This window comes from Channa argus, chromosome 13 (assembly GCF_033026475.1).
Source record: "Channa argus isolate prfri chromosome 13, Channa argus male v1.0, whole genome shotgun sequence".
NCBI lineage: Eukaryota > Metazoa > Chordata > Actinopteri > Anabantiformes > Channidae > Channa > Channa argus.
In genome coordinates this window covers 24636171-24652246 of record NC_090209.1, presented here as the reverse complement: position 1 = coordinate 24652246, position 16076 = coordinate 24636171, and the positions used below count along the sequence as shown (strand labels likewise).

Sequence of the window (16076 nt, the reverse complement as noted above, 5' to 3'; positions counted from 1 at the left end):
AAAAGATCTGGGGAAGGGTGCAGGAAAATGTCTGCGGCATTGAAGGCCCCAAAGAGCACAGCGGCCTGCATCGTCGGTAAACGGAAGAAGTGTGGAACCAGCAGGACTCTTCCTACAGCGGGCCGACCAAACTGAGTGAGCTTTGTTTTGTTGTTATTTCTAATAAAATTCAAGCAAACTTCTTTCACCTTGTCATTATGGGGTATTGTTTGCAGAATTACAAAGGAAAACAATGAATTTGAGTATATAACAAAAAAGAAAACACAATTATTTTCAGTCTGCACCCCAAAAACACACAGATTTGATGTTTTGTAAATATTTATTAAAACAATATGACAAACTGTCCAGAATAAATTTACTAAATTATTAATTTGGCCCATAGTTGCACAAACGTTGGGTAATAGTTGCCAGGTTTTTTTTTTTAATAGTTTGCCAAATGTTAGTGTGCAGAATTACAGTACATAAATACATCATAGAACACATTTCTTTGATTCACTCATACTGTGGCTCTCTGAGCAGGAATAATTGGACTATAGTGTTAAACGCTGGGCTGAGATCTATTTTTGAATAGAATCTTCTCAAGCTCCACCAATAGCACCTAATACCTTTTCTCCACCAAACCTTGTTGATAATGAAACTGTTTGGATTTACTGGTTTCATTGGCACAATTTGCTTTTATCTATATCTCAGTTGTTAAACACCACGTTTAGCTTATGCCAGGACAAAAAGCTTTTAGTGGTTGAGGGGTTTCCACGATCATTGTGTTCGTCAGCACCTGTGATGCATCCTGGTGACCTGTATCAATCTGGGTGGGTCGATGGTACAAAACCGAGCTCCTCTCAACACACTTGAGGAACAAATTTATTTTTTATTTTTTCCATTTAATGGAAACAGTCCCACTAAAGCTTGAGCCTTCAAGCAGGAGTTTGAAATCTTGCCTTTGATCTGGAGGACTAAAGGAAGGCTGCAGCAGTGGGCTGTAGGGCTGGGCTGGGCGGGGTGGGGGAGGGGGGGGGGGGGGGGGGGGGGGGTGCGTTTTAATGTCCGCCGTGACTTCTCTTTTCTCCAGTCATCCAGTCGATTCCAATGAACGTCAGGCTCATGGTCATGAAGATGAAGCCCAGTGCGGTGAAACACGCAGCCTGAAAACCCAAAGAGGATATGTCAGTGTACTCTGACTACTGAAACTGTGGCTGTTCTAGCAGGCGGAGACGTGGACCAACCTGGATCTTTGGTCTGGAGTTCATAGGCTCCTGGTCAGTGGGGATGATACGGATGTAGAACAGTCCAGGAAGGATGAAGATCAAACTGGGTGCGGTGGTTGCCCCTGGACACACACAGGATGCTCAATAAATACCTTTCAGTCATTTCAACGTAAACCTCAAAGGAAGCTGTAAATCTCCGGGACCCTGGCCGACTTTAAACTACACTGATCAGCCACAACATTAATACCAGCTGGTGGGTTTAATAGATTACAAATAGCAGAAACAAATTAATACTGATCTTTTTATAGGTTAACCACCCGTCAGCACATTAAAATCAGCTCCACTTTTACCATCAGTGACCTTTGACCCCTTAGTTTTTTATTAATTAATGTAGATGTTTTTCCATATTTACCATGATCATTGTTTTTTTTTTTTTTGTTTTTTTTTTTAAGTACTTTTACTTCTGTATTTAAAGTAAAATGAAGTCAAGACCATCATTGAATGTTGTGGCTGATCAGTGTACAGCTTTCAAATCGAAGTAAAACTAAGTAACTCCTTAAAAATTAAGAGCTGAACTCATTAGCAATAAAATAAATCTTTCAACCTTTAGCTGCAGGCAGCAGTTCAGGCCCATAGAAAAGCCCCTAGTCACAAGTCCATTATTATTTGTCTGATAACCACCAGGCCTTTTACATTTGTGTTGGATTTTGTCTGGAACAACCAGACTGTGCACTAATGCTGATGGACAGTGGTTAACATCTGGACTCCACAATGGGCAATATGAAATAAACAAAAAAATAGTACAGACAAATTAATAGATTTAAAAAAAAAAAACTCAGCAGAGAATTTTGAAGGTTTTACAGGCACTACATTTCATTCAGGCCAAAGCTAACATCCCACCAGTAATGCCAAAAATATCCCGGATGTTGGGAACGAAGATGACCAGCAGGTTGACGGCAAACAGAAGGACGACGGCGATGGCGATGTGGCGGAGCCAGTGGAAGGGTCTCCCTGGAAACAGCAGCTGTGTGAGGGCACGACGGATCTGAGGGAAAAGACAGACCAATGTGTTTCAAAATAAATGGTATAAAACTCATTAAATCCTCCTTTTAATCCCGACTTTCATCTTGTAGTACTGTTTTCAAAGCACTAGTCAGATCCACATCTTATGATTATGAGACAGCGCATCATAATGACGGATTAGAATTTAGAATAACTAATGAATGAGATTTCAAAATAAAAGCCTTCCAGCGCCTTAACAGGCTTCCCTGGTAGGCCTTTAATGTGAAATCTCTATAGGTTGTACGTGGAAATGGGCACATTGCTGTTGGACAGCTGGAATTACTGGGGACTGTGGAAATGTTGGCAGCTCTACATGGTAAACTTGCCAAATGTCATTTAGTAGAAAATGTATAAAGTTCTCACAGGAAATAAGACCACAGGTACAGTCAGGGTCACCGCCACCAGGACTGCCAGCCGCACGCACAGGATCAGAGTGTCCAGGGGGTCCGCCTTGCTGTAGGTATGAAGCAGCTCTGGTTCGGTGTTATCTGCACACAGACGTATACAAACCTGTGACTTATGGCTCCCATTTAAACTGATATGCTCTGCAGCTCACTCAGACAAGATGTTCTCACCGTAGAAGGTCAGATAGCCAAAGATCGCAGTGAAGAAGTACATGGTAAACATCCCCAGGATGGACACGTTGCCAATATTCTGCATTCTTCTCTTGGTTGGGCTTTAGGGGTAGAGGGAGAGATGCTGCTGCTTTAGTTTATTCTCTGATACAACCACTTACATGGTTGCAGCATAATGTGAAACTGTTGTGCGAATGCTGCGCGAGGAATGATTGGTCACGCTGTCACAGATCTGCAGGCCCACAGCTCGGGGCACCACTAATGCCCAGACCCTCCGTGGCTTCGACCTGGGCGAGCGTGTTGTAAAGCTCAGGAGATCAAACATTCTATCACTGAGCCTCTCTGCCTCTGTGTCTGGCTCTGCCCGGGACACTAGTTAGCAGTTACATCAGTTTTTTTTTTTTTTTTGTTGTTGTTGCTTCATAACCAACCCAACTTCAAAAAGAAAGATAAGGTGTGTATTTATGTGTAAGTAGAAGATGACGTCATCTGGAGGACATTTTCATTTTCATGCATGCTGACCACCTCTGTATTATGAGCAACCAGATGATATTATTAAAAACTTGAAAATTCATCTAGATGATTTCATCTGGAGGAGTTGAATATCTGTGCCTGGGGGTGAGTGATGGTTACACACTGTGTGGACAGAATCCTACTTGGTGAGTTCGGTGTAGATGGGAAGCACTTCAGGGTGACACACGAACGCAAAAGCCAGGATGGGGATGGTGTAGGCCGTCTGCAAATCAAATGACAGTAGCTTCACTTGTACCTCACGTGCACTAAGACGAACACGGTAGTTCCTGCTCATACATGTGTTCAGATTACACCACCGAACATTTACATTGTCAGACATTGTTCACCTCTGACCTCTTGGTTGATGGTAAAGTACTTGATGGTGCACGTGTCCTCGGGGATTTCTGTGCTCACAGAGGAGTTGCCAAACACTTCCAAAGGGCAATCAATGTTGAATTTCTTGTAGATGACCTGATGAGAAGCAGAGGGATCTTTGTTGAATATAGATTGAACATTAACAGCTCTTTGTGTCACAGGTCGTCTTTTATATTAACCCAGTGGGTGTTTGTCTCGTGGTGGATGTGTGACTTTCACTGGGATTGTGAAACATTTTCACCACAGAAATTCCATTTTCCTGGACGTTGCAGACTCACCGCCGTGAGGAAGAAGACCATGCAGGTGAGAGAGAAGCCGCTGGTGTAACCAAGATAACCTGCAGAACACAGGCAAAGCAGGCGTCTCAGAACCAAACCATACGTGAACTCTGTTACTGTGCTGAAGCTGATTTTATACAAAGCTGCTTTGTCACATATTTTAGTGCTTTGAGTTTCCTCCTATGTCACTTTGTGAAGGTGGATCGAGCCACAAGAAGGAAACTGGGTCTGGGTTCTTTCTAAAGACCCAAACTGAAACCCACCAGTGGCTCTACTACTACTGAGAGGAAGTGACATACCCAGGTGTTTCATCAGGGCCAGCGGGAAGACGATGCAGACGGTGACGATGATGATGAGGTAGTTTCCGTTCATGAACCAGTCACTAGGTGCACAACACACAAAACACGACACACATACAATGAAAAAGACTCACAGTTTCAAACCATCTGGTAAATGACAGTGTTTGCGTTGGTTCTCCTGTGATGTGAGTCACTGGTCGTGTGCGAGTGCATGTGTCGACAGGGATGAACGAAGTGCGACGGCTTACTGTAAATTTTATGAGTTTTAACTGTAGAAAACTTGACTTAAAATTTAAAGTAGCATTGAATGAATACGCTCAATTATTATAAATTCAGGTAGTAATAGCAATGTAGCAGAACTTGTTTTTTAAAGTAATTTTTCAATTAATCCACATTTATTTAAGGATCATCCTAAATTTCTGTCGCTCAACTAATCCCTGAATCTACTGATCATGAAGGGTGTGCGAGCACATACGTTTAGGTAGTGAAGCTCTTTACAGTTTGGCTTTTAAATGTTTTAGTTTTTAATCTTAGTGCAGCAGAAATTTCAACGTTTTCTTCCAAAATGTCATGGTACAGTACCTCACATTTGTACTTTAGTGTAATACTTAATTACATTACATCGCTACGGTTTGCTTAAACTCGAGTGTAAATCCATGTGAACGCCGCTGGAATAACAACTGCTCACTATCCAGACATGGTGAATTTGGCTGACCACAAAAATCTGCCTGGTTGAGTTGAACAAACTCACCAGCTGCAAATGTCTGCATTGCTGTAAAGGCCTTAATTGTCATGAGAGGGAAGGAGCCTTTTATTGACTTTACAGAATTCAGCTGGACAGTAACAAAGCCATCGCCACTGCGAGCTTGGAAGTCCTGAACATTTTAGAAGTGAAAGAACTTGTTAAAAGAAGTATCTAAACGACTGCAGTTCCACAAATGTGCGTGGCAGGATTAAAGGCATTTAACTATTTAGAAGTGAAAACAGATGCAAAATAAATAATTTTACAATTGCGGCATCATAACGCTCCAGCAGGTGGAAACTATGCTCCCATCGCAGAACTAAAGCACTGAATGCCACAGAAATGCCACAGAAAAAAAAGATAAAAAGCACTAAACATTTTAAAAGGCAAAACACATGAAAGAAAATATTTTTGGACAATTGCAATTTCGTGTTGCTCCAACAGGGGGCAGTATTCTCCTATCGCTGCTCACTGCCATCACCCTTGTCTGACTGAACAATTTAGAAGTGGAAACACACTAAATAAAAAAAAATAAATCTTCAATTGCAGTTTCATAAATGCTCCAAACATGTAGAATGTGAAGGACACCGTAATATGTGAAGCATTTCATCATGTTTCATTACAGTATCATGTGTAGTTTTTGAAGATGGCTCTCATAGCTGGCCATTCAAAATCCAATTCCTAAAAATATTCCATCCTGACCTAAAAGTTGTCGGCATGTAAAGTAATAGCAGCTCTCTCCTGCTCAACATGTCAGTGTTGGAGCATGTCAGCATTTAGGACTAGTACCATGCCATAGAACATCCGGAAGAATCCGGAATAATAACAATAATAAAAATAAGCACTGGAAACATTCACGCTAAGGACGTCCTCTGTACTTCAGGTGCACATATCTGACAGCAGTCTGCTGGGTCTCACTCAGATGAGGACTTACTGCTCCTCAGGTCTCTATTAAGAACTGGTTCCTCCTGCTTGAGGATTAATTGGCCAATTGTTGGGAATCTAATTTAAAAAAAACTAAATCTCACAAAAGACAGCATTTCCCTCATCCAATTAAAAATGTCCCAACTGCAAAAGAGAGTGGAGAAACCTAAGGTGATGGATTCCAACTTCTCTTGGTAAAAGAAAGTATCCATCCTGTCTTTTTACTTTATGCAACACGTATTAAGACCAGAAACCTTTTCTGTTCCAAACTTGGCTCAGTTTCTCTAGCAGTGAAAAATTAGTCGAATCTGTAATGTTACTGTTTTGTGCCGTCCTCACGTCCTTTAAACCTCATTAGACAGCGAGGGCTGACTAATCATCTGTTACTTTGCATCTTTGGAGTCTCTGCTGTTTCAAGGTAGTGTGAGATACTCACTCCGAGTTGGACGTCTGGCCAAGAAAGGCTTGAATCACCAGCGGTAACTCATATTTCACTATGAACAGGTAGCTGGACATGGCTGCATTAAGAAAAAGGGTTTTATTAGTGCATGGCCACACGTGTTTACATGTCCCCCCCCCCCCCCCCCCCCCAGGCCCATTTCATTCTCGTGGCAAAATGTACCATCACCTACTCCACCTACTCTTATCACACCAGCCTTTCACATTCCACACCTGTTTACCGGGGTCTTACCTCCGATGTTATGAAGTGTTATGACGACAGCGGCCAGGATCTTTCCAGGATGACCAAAAGCCCGGAGGCCCAGCTGCTCATAGGCTCGAATACCTGATCAAAAGGGACAAATTCTGTGCTGTAAAAATTAAGTTGTATGTAAAAGTCCCGTATTATAAATGTTACATAAGCAAAGATATGTAAGGATAACCAGGAAAATATACTAGTATAAAATATACAAGTATTGCAGATAAATACAGTAGATTTAGATTTTATTATTATTATTTCTCATGCATCGGTGTTAAAGCAGCGTTTTACGAAGTGAAGCTAATTTTAGGCTCATTCAAACCAGGTTTTCATTATGAAGGTATTTTTTTCTCTGGTCTGTTCAATTTTTAAAAAAACAATAAATTAGTTTTTGTTTTTTGTTTTTTTTTTTATCCAATCCTCACAGTTTATATTAGAAATGACTGGAGTCATCAATTTAGTTTAATTCCATTCATTACTCGTTTAGTTTCTGCTGTAAATAGCATCAAATGTTCAAAAGTTCATACAAAGGTCTTCAGATGTTAACAAACCCTGAACCACCTGAACAGGATTAGGAGCTGAAGTCCCGACACGAACTGGAGTCTGGTGGAAAGTTTGAGTTCTGAAACTAATTTTGGGAATTTACTGAAGTCTTACCCACAACTCCAGCACTGCGTAGCAGCAGATGGATGGAATAACAGGACAGACAGGCGATGCAGGTCAACAGGATCCTGTAAAACACAAGTATCATACTTAAACGCTAGATTCCGCAATTTCTGACATATTAGGGTTTTTTTTAATGTGGCTCACAACTTTGGGGCGAAATGAAAAAAACATGGAAAAACATAGTACGAAGGACACAAAAAAAGGGCCACGACTACAAAAAAAATACTGTCAAAAAATAAAATGACACAACAAACTAGACATGAAACGACCCATAAAAATACAGTGGTTAGAAAAAAATTGCCAAAAAATGAAATTCAAATAAACATGTCACAACAACCTGGGAGGCTTCCTGCCCTTGCTCCCGATGCCTACAGACGTTCAATTTCACAGAGCTTTAAACTTTGTGTTTTTATTAATTTTGTCCCCCACATTGTTGGAACGCAGCGAGTAGGAATCTCCTGAGGGGAAGCGAAGGAGGCCGCTGCTCAGTCGTATTGTGCTTAATGGGAAGGTACAATGCGGGCGTGCGGCTTCCTGCTAGGAGCAGGTCTTACATCATGCTTAAAATATCCTCAACACTGGTTTCTGATGCACATGGTTATTACATGTTGGGTTGTTATTGGACAGAATCATCCGGCACATCTCAGTTTTAGTGGTGTCACGATCCGAACGTGAGCAAACTGACGTAGGCACAGCTGTGGGTTTATGGTGCTGAAATCCTCTGTGCATCAGAAGTAATAATAACAGTTAAATAAGTTGTCGAGCATGTGGCATAACTTCAGATCGGAGGCCATTTTCAGGCTTCACCACCAACATTTTCTATTTTTTCCATCGAAGTCATTTTATGTCATAACCACTCGGGGCAAAAGCAGCAGCTAAGTGTTGTGTAATATTTACTTTGTCTCCTCTTGCACATCTGTGTGTTTGTCTACCGTCTGCCGTGTTCGCGGAACCACAGAGGTGTGTGTGTGGGTGGGTGGGTGGGTGTGTGTGTTACGTCGTCCTTTTGGTACCAATGAGTGTGTGCGTCTGGCACTCACAGGAAAAGGACGATGCCAGTGTTGGACATGGCGTATGACAGACCCAGAATGCCGCTGCCCATGATGGCGTTGCTCAGGTTGAAGACAGACATGCCAAAGGAAGTTTTGCCCTCAAACTGGAGAAGACATAGGACGTGACTGTTAACTTTGCAGACACTTTGATAGGCAACACTTGCACATTCACATTTAAGCCTTGTTTTGACAGAAAACTGTGCTGTTGGGATTGTTGTCGAACTCTTTAGTATAAGAAAGCGAGCGTCCGGGTGGTGTGTACAGGTGAACCCCTTTTGCTGCAGGTCGTTCCCCATTTTCTGTCGTCTTTCTACTCTTTAAACATTCTAACAAATATGTACATTAAAAAAAAAAACGGTTACACGACTGCAATAAATTTAAATAAAGGCAAAACTCCTTCCTGCTTTAGTTTCACTCGATGTAGAAATTTTGTTAAATCAACTCGTGTTTTCTTGTTAATCTAATGTAAATATGTGAGTTTACTTAGTACACTTTTTCAGATCTGTTTGGAACATTTAAAAACAAGATTGTTTGACTTGGGTTGAATGAATGAAGAGCTGAGAGTTGACTGATCTAATTAAGGGACATTTATACAGTTTTGGAGAATTAAAACTGTCCAGCAACACTTATTTTTGTATTTTGTTCTGATAATAACTAACTAACTAATATGGAAATGTAACAATGTTGGTGGGATCAGTCTGCTCTTTGCTCTGTTAGAAAATGAAGGTTCTTTATGTCAAATGAAGACCTGACTCTTGGCTCGGTATCTCTTTAGAGGTTGCTGATCTCTTTGGGATCTCAGGTAAATAAAGGTTTACAAAATTCATACATTTAAAACAAAAGCGAAACCGACTTTAACAATCATCCATGTAACTTAGCAGTTGAGTCAACTGAATATCTTATTTTTGCTGAATTACTTTTTTCAACTTTTCAGAACCAATAAATCAACTTGTGAACTTTAACCTAAGCTGAGTTAAATTACATTTTCCTGACAGCTTCTAAGTTGAATCGGCTTGAAATGCTTTGCAGTGTATTTTCTCCTCTTGCCATAAAAAAATATTCAATACTATTACTCCACTGCATTGGAATATATTCTGTATTTTTAGCCAAAATAATTTATTACAAATATATCTGAGTGCCCGTCATAATAAGCCAATTACGTCTAGTTATGAAATATACAGCAGACAGATGTGGAGCAGCCACACTCACATCTGTGAACTGAGGTCTTTTTGCTCCATCACTCTTGTGTTGCAGGAACTTTTCTTCTGCGGGGGACATTCTGCAAAATCCATCACAAACAAAGGAACAAACACGTTTTAAAGTTTATTAAAACAGGAACATAAGTGATTTACTATAAATACAAATGGTAACTGTACCCTCCCTCCACGTTGCCATTTGAAATCTTTGGCAGTTCCATGCTTAAGTTCAGTCGTCTCAGTTAATTCGTGAGGGTGAAATCTGGAAAAGAAAAAAGAAAAAAGCACAAACAGCTCAAAAATCAATTAATTAAAATCAAGGCCAAACTCCTGCCTGCTTTAGCTAAACATTGTAAAACATCATATAGACATTTTGTTAAATCAACTACTCATTTCTTGTTAATCTACCAAAATATGTGAGTTTTGTTTATTTTCAAATTTCAAAACTTTAATACTTTTTCAGGCCACGTCAGAACTTGTAAACTCCCGGTTTTGTGACTTGGGTTGAATGAATTAATGAAGAGCTGAGAGTGGAGAGTTTCCATACTTATTAAAGTGGTTACAGTTGCATTATCTGCATAAAAATTTAATAAAGTGTGTGTGTGTGTGTGTGTGTGTGTGTGTGTGTTGCGTGTGCGAAGACAGCTTTGCTTATTGTCCGCTATATGTCAACCATTTTTATGAGGTTATCTCTTTAGAAATACAGTATGTACCCAAGCAAAGGTTTATCGGATTTTTTTTTTTTTAAATTTCCCTTGATTATAAATATGAGTTTGACCAGGAGTTAGCTCTGGTGCCAAAGTTAAGTTCAGTAGAGTTACCAGCCTCAGTAGTTTTCTTAAAGTTAGGAAGGAGGCCTTGATGGTTCCTGGTCGCTGCAAAGGAACCACACCTTATAGCATATCACTAAGTGATGGACATAAAACAAGTGGAAATCTGTATATGTGGTTTCTACCATAAATCATTAGCTGAGTGGCTGCAAAAATTTAAAAAAAGTCATATTTAACCGCAGCATGTGGTTTCCTCATGGTGCAGCTATGAGAGTTATCAGCCTTATTGAAAGAGTTATTGAAAGTTAGAGAGTTGGAGACGGAGTGAGAGATAATTTTCTCTCGTTTATTCTAATGTCTGGTGTCAAAGGCTTTTACAGAAAAACGCCAAATAATGCAAAACTAAACTGTGATTTGGTTGCAGATGAAAACATTATAAATACCACAACACGTCTGAGGAATTTCACACTCCAACCTGCTACTTCACAGTATTACTCTGTGCTCTCTGAGAGAAGCCAAAGACAAAAAGTGAATTACACAAGAAACTCGAGAATGTTCAGCTTCTCATCGTCGGATTCAAAGTGCACATCTGAGCCCGTTGAGGCACTAACACACCCCTCGACATGTGTTCGTGTTTGGTCTGAATGTACCAATGGACGAGCCAAATTCTGATTCACTGAACTTACTAATGAGTTCCGAACTGTGCTGCTGGATTACTGACAGGGGCCAGATGGAGAGGACTCTGTACTGATTTGAAACTACTTCTACAGAATTTGTTTCTGAAGAACTTCATTGTTCGTGTTCTTCGTGGTGAGGGACAGTTCGGTTTGATTGAAACAAGCAGTGCACTGCAAAGACTGAAAGTACTGAAACACTGGCAATGCAGCTTGATACAAAACCCCCCAAACTGATCAGAAAATGGTCCAGTAGAATCCAGACACTAGACAGGCCCATAGTCCAACTGTTTTCATGATGACGGGGAGCAAACAGGAACCTTTTCTGTTTTGTACTTAATAAGCATTCATTGATTTTAGTTCACTCAGTGTTGCAGTGGGAGATGTTTGTTTGAATTTGTCAAATCGTTGTCATAACCATTTTGCATAATCAAGACTTATTGTTTGATGCTGGTGGTCGGATTGAAAGGGTCACACAGGGAGTTTCCTCAACACGTCTAGTTCCACATCTTGTTCAGTAGAAGTTTATAGTTAGAAAAGGTCCGTATCCTGTTTTTATTTGATTGAACTGCTTAAACAAAGATTGTAGGTCATGTGTCACATTAAAGACTCAGATGCGACAGAGTGTTTCAGCTCCTTGAATGTCCACTTCCTGTGAAATAAACACAGATTCTTCCCAGATCCTTTTTGCTTGGGTATCATGGTCAGCAGTGATCCTAGACTCTGGCTGGGCCGGGACAAAGACGCCCATGAAGGCCCCCCTAAACCGAGCCCCCCCACTGCCAGTGCTCCTTTTTTTTCCCCTCATTTTTAATTTCACTCACTTCATTATGCTGATGGTTACATCTGGCATTGAAACCAGCTGACGTATGGTAGCTAGTACGAGCCTCAGCTGCAACCCACTGTAAAGTGCCTTTATGCAAGATTTAAGGTGCTTATCATTTGTAGTCATTTCCAAATGTGCCGCTGATTGTTCCTTTTTATGTGTAAATATAAACCCAAACTTTCCGTCTAAGAAATGTTCAGCACTCTGTTAGGTTTTCCAGAGTCGGGGGGTCATTACTCACGAGCCTGAGTAATGACCTGACAGTTAGGTTCAAGAACACAACCCTCTCGGTTAGAGTTCGGTATCGTGTATCAGGTTAAAATAAAGACTAATTCTTACTACAGGTTTAACTGTAAATGTCACAACACCAGCTACAGCCACCCACCCACGTCCACTAGGTGTGGACGATGATAACCTACTTACTGACCTGCTGCAGTATAGTAGGTCTCCTACAGGACCATACAAATGGGCCTGATAAAGACAGACATGTACTTGGACTGTATTAGTTACTCTTCGAGTTGGTGGACGTAAAACCTTTCTCAATCACGAGAGAAAAGTAAATGTGTCTCAACAGACTCACGGCTGGAGAGAAGCCAAGTCCCGACAGCCCCAGTTGTAGATATCGTAGGCCCCAGGAATGACTGCCAGAGAGATAAGGGCTGAGAATGACCTCCCTGTTCAAACACGACTGAGCTGGTTCCTCAGACATTGACATTTTGCGGCAGAACTTGTCACATGGACTCTGTTTGTAAATACTAACCCAAAACCCTTAATGGGCTTTATTATTTAATACATTCATATTCCCAGAGAGAAACCAAAGATATTTGGTTGCTGTTTTCTTTTCTCTGTCTTCACTTTCCACTCACCCCAACCGGTCAAGGCAAATGGCCGCCAACCCTGAGCCTGGTTCTGCTGGAGGATTCTTCCGTTAAAGGGAGTTTTTCCTCTCCCCCGGTGCCTATGGCTTGCTCCAGATGGAATTATCGGGTTTCCTCTACATACTTGTATCGTCTGGACTTTATTATGCAAAGTGCCTTGAGATGACTTTGTTGTGAATTGGGGCTAAATAAGTAAAGTTGAAATGACAATTATTCAGGAGTATATTCAGTGCTCATTGGCACGGTGGTCTTTTTGGCTGACAATGATTTAACTGACACTTTGCATTGGACACCCCCAACTTAAACTCCGTTCTGAAAGAACACGCTGGTTATGGCTCTGAATTCCCAACTGGGATCATAACAACAGGTCAATTTCCAGTTTTGATTTGGTTGAACTTCAGGAGAATATCTCCAGTTGTTCATGTCAATCAACGCAGTAAGAGGACAGTGTATAAAAGTCAACACTTTCCTGTGGCTGCCCGCTCACCTGACACTATCTGACATACTGTGATGCAGGTGCACCCACCCATCCTCTGCACCAATCAGGCTCTAGAGATTCTTGCCAATGGAATTTGGCCAAAGAATTATTTGCAGCTTTTTTTAAAAAAAAAAGCCCAAAAAACATCTCTTAATGTGCTGCTGTAGCGTTTGCTTTCAAGCGTTGGCCGAGAATCAAATGTTTACACTTTTGCTGGTGGACAGTGAGCAGGTTTCACTTGCAGAAATAGTCAAGGAATAGTTATTTAAAGGTCAACATTTTGGGCGTAGCCTGGACTAACCTGAGCTGGACCCAGTTAGTCTTTTTATTCAAAGATACTGCTACAAATGTGAGTGTTTGTGTTCTTTTGTGCTTCCTTCTCCTTCCAGCCTTTATGCCAAGCTTGGTTAACCACATCCTGAGTACAGCTCCGTACTAAACGCACAGACATGAGGTTTATGTCCATCTGAAAGTCGCCCACTCTCGGAGAGAAAGTGAATAAATATATCTCTCCACAGCCAAACTATTCATTTGAAGGAATTTCCTGTTTATTGTTCCATATGATTCCAGTGTAGTGATGGTTTCAGGGTCTAAAGCGCATAGAGAATTCACAAAGCTTTTCTTTTCGACTTTCACTGTGCAGCAGTGGCCAGAATTCCCCAGCGGGGAAATTAAATGCTCTGCACTTAAATAGCACTTTCCTACCAATTTCTACTCAAAGCTTCTCATTTACCCTTTCGCAATGGGTCCAATCAATCCTGGATGCAACAAGTGCTACTCGTGCATTTCTTTGCTCATAACCATCCCCTCAAATCCATGGTTTCTCACAAGACTAATATGAATCTAACCATATTTCCCCTGTTTTGCTCCTCACATCTCGCCTGACCCTGTGTTGCTGCAACATTCTGTGCCTCAGAGCCTGAGATCTGCAGATCAGTGCCTGATAAGTGTCCCAGGTTCGGGCGGGAGACGGTGGGAGTGGGCCATTTGCAGTCAGATGTGCACGACTCTGGAACAGCCTTAAGCTGGAAATTAGACAAACAACCTCAGTGACCCCTGTCAGGTCTCTGGTCAAGACTTACTTTTATGGACAAGCTCATACCTAATCCATATGTTGTTAAATGGATATGTTGGCACGATCCAAAGAGTTCATCTCTGACCCTGCAAACAACCAGTCTTTAGGGACTTTCACAGCATAGATTCGGTTTTTGTCTGGGACAGTACAGTATATACAGTCTGGCCCACAGTGAGAGGGGGGGGAGAGGGGGGGGAGGGGGGGGGACATATAGTGTACAGTGTGTGCCTGAGCGAAACCCCGCCCTGTTTTCCTTCCACCGAATGTTTAGGTTTAGATCTTATGCAATACTGTCGCCTTTTTTTTTTTTTTAGAGTAAGGTTTGTGCTGTTGTAACTCCCAGAAAACTGGTTCCCCCACCCTGTACTGTCTTTTACGTTCACGCGTACGTTACTGAAGTACCCAAAGACGACATGTGTGCGAAGTAAGTGTGTAAATGTCTTGTTTATTACCAAGAATTCAAATCATTTACGTGAGAAAAAGTACAAATACCACAACATAGTACTATAGGAATACTGTGTTACAGCAAGTCCAGCATTCAACTTCTTTTATACTTCTCAAGTATAAAAGTATCCTTTGAAGTACCAAATCTCCCATATGATATACTGCATTATTTATGCATTAATGTGTATGTTGCTTTAATGTTGCAGTGACTCTCTTACAACCTTATATGCAGTTTTTATGACCGAGCGTTTTTCCTCTAATAATTAAGCAGCTACATTGGGAATCAATCAACTCTTATGATTATACAGTATTTGTGTTTATTGTTCAGTTTCTGAAAAGCAACTAAAGTGGAGTAAAAGTACAATATCTGCCCTCTGAAATGTAGTAAAGCTGTAGCAGAACAAGCAAAACAGTCTCAGCTGCTTTGTGGAAGATAAAAAAGGAAACACAATATATTCAATGCAAATGTCTGCAAATGTGAAACCATTGTCTAAATTGTCTAAACTGAATAACAGTACGACTCTGCATATTTATACACTGACGCTATATTTGTACTGTGACTGCCAAGCGTGAGCTCTTAAAAATATCCCCTGACCTCATTAACGTTACAACTAATAACAAATGTATGTAGTTAATATGATACAGTGTCATTATCTGAAGAATAACTACACGTACTCTCTGCATTTACAGCAAATTGGGTATAATTAGAAAAACCAGAGCAACATTACCAAGAGCTATTAAACTGTGCTGTCACAACAGTGAAACCACACCTGGAAAACAGCTGCATGCACTTTAAATAACTCGTCTACTTTAACAAATCGTAAAAACGTTTCGAAGCTTGAGCCTCTGACTGAGCACGGGCTCTTCTCTGCTGGTCCTCCACTGTCCCTGAGCAGACAGCCTCCACAGCCCAAACCACATGGCAGCTCCAGCCCTGAAGAATGAAGGGACTTACCTTCAGAAGCAGAAGGTGAACCTGCGTGCTGAAGTCCTGGGCTCTGAGGTTGGACAGAAGCTTGGGATGGAAGGTGCTGGTGGTGGTAGTGTTGGGGAAGGGGGGTGGGGGGTAATAACACTGGGCTGTTTTTGGAGGAGCACAGAGTGTCTCAGGGAGAAGCTAAGGAGAGGGAGCTAAGAGTCGAGCAGGCTGAGAAAAGGGAGGCTGCTGGAAGTGACGGTCTCATGTTTCTGCTGAGGTCACATGTAAAGACACTCCTCTTGCTTCCTCTCCAAAAAAGAAAAAAAAAGTTAACTAAGACTCTCTCCGTGGACTGTGGTGATTGATTGCTATGGGGGGAGTTCACTGGGCCCCTCTGGCCTGCTCATAAAAGCCGAGCCTATTGACTT

General features: G+C 41.3%; 1 protein-coding gene across 1 annotated transcript; it reads right to left on the bottom strand.

Annotated features, from left to right (window-relative positions):
- Positions 1 to 300: 300 nt before the first annotated feature.
- Positions 301 to 15838, bottom strand: slc38a5b (solute carrier family 38 member 5b). The gene is made up of 16 exons (XM_067528449.1): positions 15685 to 15838; positions 9765 to 9846; positions 9598 to 9667; positions 8377 to 8492; positions 7328 to 7401; positions 6665 to 6757; positions 6410 to 6491; positions 4308 to 4390; positions 4009 to 4067; positions 3710 to 3826; positions 3499 to 3578; positions 2843 to 2943; positions 2631 to 2755; positions 2106 to 2250; positions 1224 to 1327; positions 301 to 1142 (listed from the first exon to the last, which is right to left on the bottom strand). The coding sequence occupies exons 2-16, from the start codon at positions 9803 to 9805 to the stop codon at positions 1038 to 1040; spliced, it is 1395 nt and encodes a 464-aa protein (XP_067384550.1). The 5' UTR covers positions 9806 to 9846; positions 15685 to 15838; the 3' UTR covers positions 301 to 1037.
- Between the last annotated feature and the right edge of the window lie 238 nt (positions 15839 to 16076).